The sequence below is a fragment of the Thunnus albacares genome, chromosome 3, assembly GCF_914725855.1.
Source record: "Thunnus albacares chromosome 3, fThuAlb1.1, whole genome shotgun sequence".
Classification (NCBI taxonomy): domain Eukaryota; kingdom Metazoa; phylum Chordata; class Actinopteri; order Scombriformes; family Scombridae; genus Thunnus; species Thunnus albacares.
Genome location: NC_058108.1, coordinates 20,582,126 through 20,594,736, shown reverse-complemented (window position 1 = coordinate 20,594,736; position 12,611 = coordinate 20,582,126). Strand labels below are relative to the sequence as shown.

The window sequence follows — 12,611 nt, the reverse complement described above, 5'->3', positions numbered from 1 at the left end:
CTCAAGTGTGGCGGATGTGTTCTAATTAAACATGGGGGGATTTTTAATGAAGGGCGCAATAAAAGGCACATTGGCTCAATAACTAGTGTTTTTTCAGACCAGTCATTCATATGTGTAATGCAAGGGTGCTTTACAGACAGCGTAGTCTGGCTACACATCTGCTCTTTTGTTATCATAAGAGGAGTGAGTAGAGGTTGATTCCTGGGCTTTGTTGTATTTACAAAGGGGCAAATAGAGAAGCCTATCTGATATGATTACACATTTCATTATCCGTTGTCTGATACTGACTGATGGTTGTCACACTTTATCCTTGAGTGAGGGTAGTTTGGCCAAGAACTAACTGGAAAAAATATTTATTATGCTCAATAAACTGTTTCATAAAGGAAGGCAAGCTGAGATGATCAATTAGTGGAATGGTGTATTTTATTGTACCCCCAGAAAAAGATATATACAGGACATAGCAACAGTATATATACCAACAGTCTGCTCACCACCACACTTTCATACAGAATGACTCCCTTGCTCTGTCTGGAGTCTTTTTATACACGGCTGGCAACATTTGACAAAAATTAGGCTATGCTGGAAAATATGTCAAATTGTTCACACCTGAGTGCCCCACTAGGCACATACACAGCTTTTTCCTGTGCACGGGTACTTTTTGCCAGACCACAGGGTATGAACAAATTAGAACATAATACATTGCAATAATGTTAAATTACAGAAAATAATGAAAAAATAATAATACCTGGCAAATTCCTGTGATCTAGTGACTGCCAGTGACACAGGAGCCTGTCAGAGAACTACTATACAAACCCTAAAATTTGTAGCCTATGCCATCTGCTGTCTGGGGCCCCACAGGGGTCCTTGAGGGGGTTCCAGGGGGGTCCACAGCAAAAAGGGGAATAATTTATATTCACTACAAGTCCATCCATAAGTAAGAAAATGACAGAGTGTATGACTATTTTGGTCTTATCAGATGGGGGACCCTGGGACAAAATGGAGGTCTGTGGTCTAATTTGTGTCAGTTCAGGGGTCCTTGACGTGAAAAGAGAACCACTGCTTTAGGCTATGTATGAATTTGCAACCCTGTCTACTGGAAATAATGTTTGAACAGTACACCACCAATTAACAACAAACAATATGTCTTGAGAGAAACGTATGTAGGCTTGCAAGCCTGTAACGGGAATGAACAAACTTTCAAAACGGAGTTTGCAGGCAGTATAACTTAAATGTTCAGTCTACAAGCTTGCAGCACAGAATTTACAGGTACAAGCATAACTGTAGAAGCTCACAAAAGTAAGGTAACAGGCACAAAAACCTGTTTTCAAGCACAACTTTTTGAATGATAGAGGCCTAATGTTCCATAATGCAATGGACTTCCCAGCTAATGCAAATGCGCCAGCTGTGGCAGTTGTGGGCGGGGGGCCAGTGCCCTTGTAGCAACAAGCCTGGACCCCCTGTGCCCACCCCAAAATGCAGTATTTTTATGTGACACATTTCTATGCCAAATAGTGGACACTTATAAGTTTTGTTGTTGTGTCCATATCTTCACCATTTTTTATTGTGTTTCCCTTCAATGTGTGAAACAGCGCCCCTCTGTGTTACAATGGCTGCTAATGTGGTCAAACACGATATAGCAGCCTAACCGACGACTACTGACAGGTGGAGAGGTGAAGTTTCCATCCTTTGATTAAAAAACAGTGAAGTATCAAACAGTTAGGAGCGGTCACTGTCATGTCACCGTGAAACTGAATGAAAGTCGCTGGAAGTGAACTGTGAAGCCTTTCCTCACAATAATAGGAAGTTAATTTAAATGAAACAGCTGGGAGAGTCAGATCAGTTATAGCTAACGGTTATTAACGGAGCTAACAAACAAGATTAACACAGCAACAAATAACTATAATTTGAAGTTGTTAACTTTGTCAGTAAGATGACACAAAGTCCTACTTTGTAATTTATTTCTTTAGATGACCTGTTTGACTTGTTTTCTGAACCACTCCACGACTATAATGAGCCCTTAGTGTCAGAGTTTATTTGACTGGCCCCACCAAAACAACAGCTGGCTCCAAGTCTGGCCCCTGTAGTGTAATGAGCTAGAACCATCACTGTTTACTGGACCATCATACAGTACAATGATTCATTAGCTAGTTGGCCCTTAAATGCAAAAATAATAATGATCCTTTGTGATTGTTTAATGTTTCCAACAATGTTAATTGGTTGTTATCTTCAGCCTCTTTTATCAACCCAGCCTTTAGTAAAAGCTATAATTAATAAAGAGATCAAGCCATAGAACAGTAATATTCTTTTATTTCATTTTATGTACAGTAGAAGTAGATTTTCTTTCTGATATTTCATTGAAAGCAGGAGCCTTTTTTTGTTTTCTTTCTCTTGAATAAGTTTAATCAGGGAACTACTGTAATTGTTTTGGCCATTAAGATGGCATATGGAGGCCATGTTTCTCTATCCACTGGGAGGAGAGGAAATATAATAGGAAAAATGAAAATAAATCTCTACATAATAGTAATTTCAGATTTAATTTATGATTTAGTACAGTACATATTACAGTGTGTGGGGGACTGCAAGAAATCCACATAGACTGAGTTCTTCTAAAAAACAAAGTCAAACAACGCCAAAGCCAAATAAAGTCATAAATTATTTTCCTTTCTTGCTGTTATTGCTGTTCTTCTCATTGATTCTTGTTTTTCCCATTTAAAATTATTCTCTCTGGCTATTTTTTTGGGATCAAAGTCATGGCCATGGCCAGGGGTGATGTGAGGGCTGTATGACCTTGACTATTAACAGAGCTCACTAATCTGTAAATGTAACATTTCAGGGATGAAAGCAACACACGCACAGGTTTGGATGATGGTTGAGGCAATGCAGCCCTCTTCTGGTGTCCTATCTATATTGCATGTACATTATGAGAACGTGGCAAGTCACTTTTAATAGCAATTACTGTATTATATATTCATTATTAATAATACAATAGTTAATGTTTCCTCAAAGTAGACACATGGATAATTTGGTTCCAGTAAGTAAAACCCCACTTCCATGTGTGACCCTAATTTATGGTCCATAAATTTTATGGTCTATTTTACCACACAACATGCACATATGATGTGCCAGAAAATTAGTACAGTCTCTAAAGACTTGTTCCTGCCAGATGTTAGCATAGATATTATGTTTGCTTTAAAATAACAATCTCATGCAAATGTCTATAAATGCAGCCATTCTGAACCCTGTTGCTGAGCTGTGTATTTTATATTTAGCTCAAGAGTGATTTATGGTCCTGTTGTTTGTAGCAAGCAGCTGTCTCCTGTTCAGGTCTAGAAACACCAACAACAACCATTTCAAACCATTCCATAACTTACTCTCATGACTGTGATGATACCATAGATACCAAAGACAAACAGCCAGTTCTTGTTTGATAGTAATATACCTCTGCAAAAGTCACCACACATTCACACTTTCAAGTGTAGCCTTGAAAGGCTCTTTACCCCTCCAGGAAGAGTATGCGGTTGCTACTTCACCAAACAACCAGGGGCAAATGTGGAAAAACAAATGTGGAACAATTTTTCACACGTATCCCTCTAGGTCAGATGATTTGGGTCCTCTGTTTCCTGCAAAATTATTTAGGAAACTTATTCTCATGCATGGGTGTTTGTTTTTTTACATGTTAGGAAAAACTATGGCTATATATTACGGCTAATTGCAAAAAGGAATAACAGACACTTTGAACTATAGACATAAGACACTAGCAGGTCTAGAAACTCTAAATGTTAACTCTCTAATTACAGGTTTAGGCAGGACAAATGTAACATAAACATCTATTTGACCAATCTTCAACCCTATCTCTTTGAGCTTGCTGGTTTTGACATGTCTGTATACAGTGTTAAACTTGTTATTGCTTTCTGTATCTCAGATATAGGCTGTGGTGACATTTCCAAAGATCATACACCTGATAATGCAGTCACAGGCCAAGCAGAAGCAAGACATTTTCATAAAGACAGGTTCGTATGTGGTAAAGACTATAATGAAAAGTTTACTGTTTACTGAGAAAAGGGTATAAAAGAGTGTATCATATTTATCTGAGGAACTAAGAAGTTCACTTCAATGAAGAATGGACCTTCAAGTCCTCCAACACTGTAACACTGAAACTCCTGAAATCGTCTGTGCATAATAGGCCTAATAGACTTATCTCCAATCCTCCATCCCCAATCAGTAAACAACTAACTTATGGTACAACAAAATGTTATCTTTAATGATTTAGTTTATTGATTAGAGAGGCTGTGTTCAGAGGACTATATGGAAACGCTTCCATGTGCACAGTAATATCACCACAGCAGATATTGTGAGATATTACATTTAAACAGCAAAACTATAATTATAAACCTGGACCTGGACCAGGACAGAGGGAGCTCTGTGGGGAGAGGAGACAGATTTTTAGCTAAAATAAAAATATCCTGACAGCTCTGATTGAGCTCAGGTTTCATTCTGAAAAGGGCTGCTTCATTCCAAACTTTTTCACTGTATAAACCTGGAATCCTGTTGACTTGTTAGATGAGAAGAAAAAACACTGAACATTAATTATTGTTAGATTCTGTTTGATCTTGTTGACGTGTTCATGAGGTTGTGCCATGTGCGTAAATGTGCACAGCCTCTGTCTCAGTTTGGAGACACACTTATCATTTTGGCTGCTGTGTGATCGTCCTCAACAGACAAAATCTGACACAGATTGTGGAGAAAAGCCTGAAACACTGGAGACAGCAGCAGAAACCGCTCCGCTAACTTAATAATCGACTGCATCCTTAATACATCCATGGAATGTATGCGTCCCCTTCATCATACGCTTCAAATCGTGGGGGGTGGGGGCCAAGTGGGTATGGCACCGTTTCATACCGGTCAATTTAAAGGGTCAGTTCATCCTTTTTTCCCGCTCTTACCTCAGTTTGATTTGTCCAGGCTTGGAGATTTCTGTTTCTGGGATTTTTGCCTCAATGTCAATACTGTGGCTCCTTAACACACTTTGTTACTCAGGTTAATATATGTGTTCACTGCAATTTTCAGCGTCATACTGATACTTTAATCTCCACATTATGATGTGTTCACTTGTATTCCCCTGAAATCCACTGTAAATCTTAGTAATGATCATAAACCTTGTTGTTGACAGTAACAAATACAAAGTTTTAGATAGTTGTATTCCAATCAGTCATCACAAAACTTACATAAATCACACCACTAATTCCAAATGTCAGAATTGTCCATGACTTACAAATATGCAAAGGGCAAAATCTGATTTTTAATAATCTGGTAAAAAATAGAGCATAAGAAAATCTATAAAAACCACCAGTAAAAAATGTTAGATAACATTAAAACATTAACATAACATAACATTAAAAGTAACATTTTAACACATTGTTGATTAATGAAGATGCACATTTTTATTATTCCCCCTCACAGAAACATACAGAAAGAACCAGTATTCAATATGAACTTTTAATCAACTAAAGTCAATAATCTTACTACATTTTTAGACTAGCATTCAGCAACACAATCCACTCAGCAGTCCACTTGCCACACTATTCAGTTGATGCTGGATGATTCTGCAAAGCCCCCCTTCATGTTCAATGGCAATGCATTTGAATGTTCAGTGTTAACATATTCTTACACACCAACTGTGGTGTTGTTGAGATTAGGTACATAAAGCTCCATGGTTATGGTTAGGGAATGATCGTCTTCATGGTTAAATATATTAAAAAAACCAAACAGAACTGGTTTGTCTCAGACGAACATGAATCATTGGTCTCCAACATCATAACTGTATTACCTCCACACCTTTACCACAGTACATTAACTGCTACCTTCTTCCTTCATTCACACTCAACAATGGCAATGGATGTAAACTGTGTCTAGCTGAATTGTACAATGCTTTTCATTGGAAATAAATATTTAGTAAATTGTCCACTGTGTATTTGTGTTTTTTAAATGTTAACAATGCTGAAATGAAAAAAAAGCATATAAAAAAGCATTTAAAAAAGACAAATACAATTAATAGAACCTGCTAAAAAAAGCAAAAAAAAAAAGTATTAAATATAGTATTTTTTATCTTATATATTAATGATTAGTAGTTTAAATAAAATGTAACTGAAACTAAAGTGATTGGAACATCAAATGTGGAAAATACCAAGAAACAAAGCACACATCTTTACCATAAGACATTCTACTGGTAAATTTCATCATGTACATTTGTTATGTCTTTTGTTTTTGGTTTGTTGGTACATTGCTTTTTTCCACACTTGATAGCACAGTTACAACATTTGGTCAAGTCAGTGTCCGCTTTGGATACCAGCTATAAGTCTATCAGCATTTGTGCCACAGCCAGCAGTGTTAGTGACAAGACTGACAATGACACCATTGTGGGTCGAGGAGGACTGCTTGATGTTGATGTTGACTCTGAAATATTACAAAAAACTGAGTATTAGTCAATAGAATTCAGTTGACTAAAAGCTATTTTTCACAAGTTCAAAATGCAGGCTTAAAAGAAAGCTACACCCCAACCTTGAGTACTCATTTTTCTCTTATATTTTACAATTATTCAAAAATTTACCAAAAAATAAACAATATCGTAACAAACATTTGATGTGGTAGATTCATAAATAAAACTTTCATTAAGTTTGACTTAAGTTTTCAATAACTTACGTGCAGAAACGCTGCCTGGTACAACGTTCAGGGTGGTGGAGCTGCTGAGTTCACTGCTGAATGATGAAGTCGCAGAGCTTGTTGAAGGAACAGAGTTTTTATCTTTGTACACAAGAGTCATGTCGACAACCACTGATCCACTCCTACAATTGAAAATAGAGAAAGCAACATTTTTAGTACTACATGAGCAGCAAATGTCTAGGAAAACTTAGTCTTTAAAATTTAGTCTTACTTGAATGAGTTCACAATGGACCGAAGGAAAGATGATCCATGGACCTTTTTACCCACTTTGTTTATCTGAAAGAGAACATTAATATCATTTACAATAAAAAATACAAGTATTGGCAGAGAGCACCAATGAACACCTTACCACAAATACATAAGTTTCCTGATTGCCCTGCAAGGCAGGGGCATTGCTAAGGTTTGAAGACATTGGAGAATGAGCCCCACTGGGATCTGGGCTCAATCTCACTATGGGGGATGTTGTTAATTTGCAATCAGTAAGAAAAGAAACAGGAACACCATACAACATATTCACTGTGTAAATTATGGAAATTAATATATTCTAAAAGCATGGATCGTTTATATTCAAATAGAGCAACAGCCCTGTAAGCTAATCTTACAAATTTTACTACAGATTTGCCTTAATTTACAATATAATACATAGTATCTATTTTGCCTTATTATGACAATTATATATATTTATATTTATATTTATATTTATATTTATATTTATATTTATATTTATATTTATATTTATATTTAATTTGATATTTATTCTTGAATGTAAAAGAGCCAATATAAAATAGGAGGACAAATCTGATCATTTATCTAAAATGATATGTGTTTCCCTTTATTCTTTGCCCCGGCAGTGGTACAAAGTGTCACAGTTTCATGTGTCTTACATGTTTAGGTTAGCCTTCATTAACTGAATATGCATACAAGATCAAAGAACCGTTATCAGACAGTACTACCAAAATATTGGGCAAATTAACGGAAAAAAGGACATTAACAGGAATTTCAAGAATAATGTTGGCTTTTGCTGCCCAGAATTCAGATTAGACCACAATCTTATCTACATCAATGCAAAAAATGTTTGTAACATGAGTATTCTCATATTGATCAGATTGATTTCTGTTACAAAGTAAAATCTCAGTGATTTTTAGTGGTTTTGTTGTAAGAAGCGCACTGTTATAATGCATAGACATCTTACCTCTGTGACCACTTTTGTGGCTAAAGTCTTAAACGCTGTTGAGGATGAGCTGGAGAGATCTGATGTAAATGTTTGGTCGAGACTAAACTGAAGACCCAGGGTGCCCTCACTGGATGAAGGAGCATCTGTTGATGGAATAGTTGTAGTAGTTGTAGTAGTTGTCGTTGTTGGAGCCGCAGTTGGAGCCGCAGTTGGAGCTGCAGTTGGAGCTGCAGTTGGAGCTGCAGTTGGAGCAGCAGTTGGAGCTGCGGTAGGAGCAGCAGTTGGAGCTGCAGTTGGAGCCGCAGTTGGAGCTGCAGTTGGAGCCGCAGTTGGAGCTGCAGTTGGAGCAGCAGTTGGAGCTGCGGTAGGAGCAGCAGTTGGAGCTGCAGTTGGAGCTGCAGTTGGAGCCGCAGTTGGAGCCGCAGTTGGAGCAGCAGTTGGAGCTGCGGTAGGAGCAGCAGTTGGAGCTGCGGTAGGAGCGGCAGTTGGAGCTGCAGATGTAGGTGTACCAACTCCTGTAACAATAAAATTTAGACTGTTGTAGCATTTGCAGGAACTTTAGAAGCAGAGCAGTAATAAATGCAGATCTACATACTGTATTTCATAATAATTACAAAACAAAGCATATAAAACAACTCTTACTCGTTACAGAAACACTTGATGCATTGACTGGGAGGGAGAAATCGGAACTGTTGGATGCTGCCACGAGGACTTGTTTTGCAGCACTAGTATCTGGGACTGAGCTGGCACCATTAAATACCAGCTCAGCATCCACCACAACTGAACCTTGACTGTAAGAGAAATTATCATTATTATAATTATTATTGTCTTTTATCTGTGACAGCTCAATATAAAATGTTAATATAATGAAGACATTTTATAACAACAAAATTGTTAATGTTAACAATCAGATTTGAAATATTCATTGACATTTGTGATAACTTTGTGTGTTTCTTGCATACACCTATGACCCAGTAATGACACTTTACACCGATGCTTCCAAATATCTAGGTAAGGATAGTCTGTACTTGAATTTGCTGACCAAATTAACAACAAAATTTAATTTAACAAAATTAATCAAGGAATTGGAAATTGATTCTTCACAATTCCATGCATACGCATTTAATAAAGCATATATTATTTTCTTTCTCAAATGTTACATAAAGAGTAATCTGTTATACCTGAAAGAGTTGATCACAGATCGAAGGAAACTGCTTCCATATGTTTTTTTGTAGATCTCATCAAGCTGTAGAAATGAAATTGACAAACATTTAGTGATATTTTAAAATAAGACATGCAAGAGAGTTGCTATTATATCATGATTGTGTAATTTTTGTAATTCATACTCTTGTTTATTTCAAGGCAAGATATCTTGCCAGTCTCCACTGTCCATCTTTATGTTCAGTATTTTTATATTATCTGATATCCAAACAGTCTAGCTAAAATATGGCTACATAGCCTACTTGCTCATTGGTGCGACAAGTTCATGAGCACTGCAGGAGTTGTTTGAGTAGTTGTTATTGTCAAAGAAAAGAAAATGTTCTTCAGGCACTCTTTTTTTCACTGTTCCCACCCTAATGAGGTCAAAACCGGTGTACGTTTTAACCAAATATGCCCAACTAAATTAAGGCCCTTAATATAACTGCTCCTTGCTCTGTCTAAGAGTGCCTGAAGAACATTCTCTATTACCACTTTTTTCATCTTCAAGAGTGCCTTAAGGTTTCCTGAACTTACTACATGTGAAACTGAGTAAGCATTTGGCATCTTAATTTTTCTTAGTTCTTAATGTTACTGTAACAATACTGCTCTTCTGCTGTGAAAACATCTTACCATTGTAATTAAAATGATTTCAGGCTGTTCTCTGTGAAAGTTGAACCTACCAACTTTAATCAGCCACTAACTTTTGCGACAAGTCCTCCAAATTAAACAACTGAATATGTTGTTGGTCCACGCACCACAGAACAACACAAAGAAACATTTTGTGATCTGACACTCCTATCAGAAGGACAACATAATTTGTTTGGCCCTTCCAAAACCATTACCAATCACTATTGAAAAATAAATGTTTTATGATGTCACAAAGCTATGGTTAAGGTTTGGTTATATTTAGGTTTAGGGAAACATTGAGGTTTGGGTTTAAACTACTACTTTGTGGATGGTCATTGTCTGTTAAAGGGCTTTGTCACTTGAATGTAAACTTACATATTCTGGGGGCACTTGCTGAAACAACTGATTTTGTTGATTTTCTTGGGAGGACAGTCTCAAATATTGTGTTGCATATAGCATTAATTTAACGTTTACTTGGCCAGTACATTCTTTCATTCATTTATATGGTTTATTTAGAATTACATTTAAAAGGTCAATAAGAAACATCAGTGTACTTACCGCTGTTTTTACTTTGGTAGCTAAAGACTGAAACTCTGGGGAAGACTTGTTTGCAAGTTGTGATGTGAAGTTTTGCTCCATCTTAAATCTCAATATGAGCTTTGAGTCATCTGATGGGGCTGCAGTTGGAGCTGCAGTAGGAGCAGCAGTAGGGGCAGCTGTAGCATTTGGAGCTGCAGTAGGGGCAGCTGTAGCATTAGGAGCAGCAGTAGGGGCAGCTGTAGCATTGGGAGCAGCAGTAGGGGCAGCTGTAGCATTTGGAGCTGCAGTAGGGGCAGCTGTAGCATTAGGAGCAGCAGTAGGGGCAGCTGTAGCATTGGGAGCAGCAGTAGGGGCAGCTGTAGCATTTGGAGCTGCAGTAGAGGCAGCTGTAACATTAGGAGCTGCAGTAGGGGCAGCTGTAGCATTAGGAGCAGCAGTAGGGGCAGCTGTAGCATTGGGAGCAGCAGTAGGGGCAGCTGTAGCATTTGGAGCTGCAGTAGGGGCAGCTGTAGCATTGGGAGCAGCAGTAGGGGCAGCTGTAGCATTGGGAGCAGCAGTAACATTTGGAGCTCTAGTTAGAGCTGCAGTTGAAGCTGCGGTAGGAGCAGCAGTTGGAGCTGCAGATGTAGGTGCGGCTGTAGGTGTACCAACTCCTGTAACAATAAAATTTAGACTGTTGTAGCATTTGCAGGAACTTTAGAAGCAGAGCAGTAATAAATGCAGATATACATACTGTATTTCATAATAATTACAAAACAAAGCATATAAAACAACTCTTACTCGTTACAGAAACACTTGATGCATTGACTGGAAGGGAGAAGTCGGAACTGTTGGATGCTGCCACCAGGACTTGTTTTGCAGCACTAGTATCTGGGACTGAGCTGGCACCGTTAAATACCAGCTCAGCATCCACCACAACTGAACCTTGACTGTAAGAGAAATTATTATTATTATAATTATTATTGTCTTTTATCTATGACACCTCAATATAAAATGTTAATATACAGCAGACATTTTATAACCAAAAAATTGTTAATGCTGACAATCAGATTTGAAATATCCATTGATATTTGTGATAACTTTGTGTGTGTCTTGCATACACCCATGACCCAGTAATGACACTTTACACCGACACTTCCAAATATCTAGGTAAGGATAGTCTGTACTTGAATTTGCTGACCAAATTAACAACAAAATTTAATTTAACAAAATTAATCTAGGAATTAGAAATGGATTCTTCACAATTCCATGCATACACATTTAATAAAGCATATATTATTTTCTTTCTCAAATGTTACATAAAGAGTAATCTGTTATACCTGAAAGAGTTGATCACAGATCGAAGGAAACTGCTTCCATATGTTTTTTTGTAGATCTCATCAAGCTGTAGAAATGAAATTGACAAACAGTTAGTAATATTTTAAAATAAGATATGAAAGAGGGTTGCTATTATATTATGAATGTGTAATTTTTGTAATTCATTCTCCTGTTTATTTCAAGGCAAAATATCTTGCGAGTCTCCACTGTCCATCTTTATGTTCAGTATTTTTATATTATCTGATATCCAAACAGTCTAGCTAAAATATGGCTACATAGCCTACTTGCTCATTGGTGCGACAAGTTCATGAGCACTGCAAGAGTTGTTTGAGTAGTTGTTATTGTCAAAGAAAAGAAAATGTTCTTCAGGCACTCTTTTTTTCACTGTTCCCACCCTAATGAGGTCAAAACCGGTGTACGTTTTAACCAAATATGCCCAACTAAATTAAGGCCCTTAATATAACTGCTCCTTGCTCTGTCTAAGAGTGCCTGAAGAACATTCTCTATTACCACTTTTTTCATCTTCAAGAGTGCCTTAAGGTTTCCTGAACTTACTACATGTGAAACTGAGTAAGCATTTGGCATCTTAATTTTTCTTAGTTCTTAATGTTACTGTAACAATACTGCTCTTCTGCTGTGAAAACATCTTACCATTGTAATTAAAATGATTTCAGGCTGTTCTCTGTGAAAGTTGAACCTACCAACTTTAATCAGCCACTAACTTTTGCGACAAGTCCTCCAAATTAAACAACTGAATATGTTGTTGGTCCATGCACCACAGAACAACACAAAGAAACATTTTGTGATCTGACACTCCTATAAGAAGGACAACATAATTTGTTGGGCCCTTCCAAAACCATTACCAATCACTATTGAAAAATAAATGTTTTATGATGTCACAAAGTTATGGTTAAGGTTTGGTTATGTTTAGGTTTAGGGAAACATTGAGGTTTGGGTTTAAACTACTACTTAACGGATGGTCATGGTCTGCTAAAGGGCTTTGTCATTTGAATGTAAACTTACATATTCTGGG

The 12,611-nt window shown here is 37.2% G+C and overlaps 1 protein-coding gene across 13 annotated transcripts in view; it reads right to left on the bottom strand.

Moving 5' to 3' along the window:
• Positions 1-6,069: 6,069 nt before the first annotated feature.
• LOC122979790 (mucin-5AC) overlaps positions 6,070-12,611 on the bottom strand; it is a 65,075-nt gene continuing 58,533 nt past the window's right edge. For all 13 annotated transcript variants that reach the window (XM_044347538.1, XM_044347527.1, XM_044347528.1 and 10 more), the window contains 9 exons: positions 11,581-11,645; positions 11,042-11,190; positions 10,280-10,914; positions 9,076-9,140; positions 8,537-8,685; positions 7,913-8,409; positions 6,932-6,996; positions 6,700-6,842; positions 6,070-6,453 (listed from right to left, as the gene is read on the bottom strand). In XM_044347538.1, coding sequence (XP_044203473.1) covers positions 6,350-6,453; positions 6,700-6,842; positions 6,932-6,996; positions 7,913-8,409; positions 8,537-8,685; positions 9,076-9,140; positions 10,280-10,914; positions 11,042-11,190; positions 11,581-11,645 — 1,872 coding nt within the window. In that variant the 3' untranslated portion in view covers positions 6,070-6,349. The remainder of the gene's footprint in view (positions 6,454-6,699; positions 6,843-6,931; positions 6,997-7,912; positions 8,410-8,536; positions 8,686-9,075; positions 9,141-10,279; positions 10,915-11,041; positions 11,191-11,580; positions 11,646-12,611) is intronic.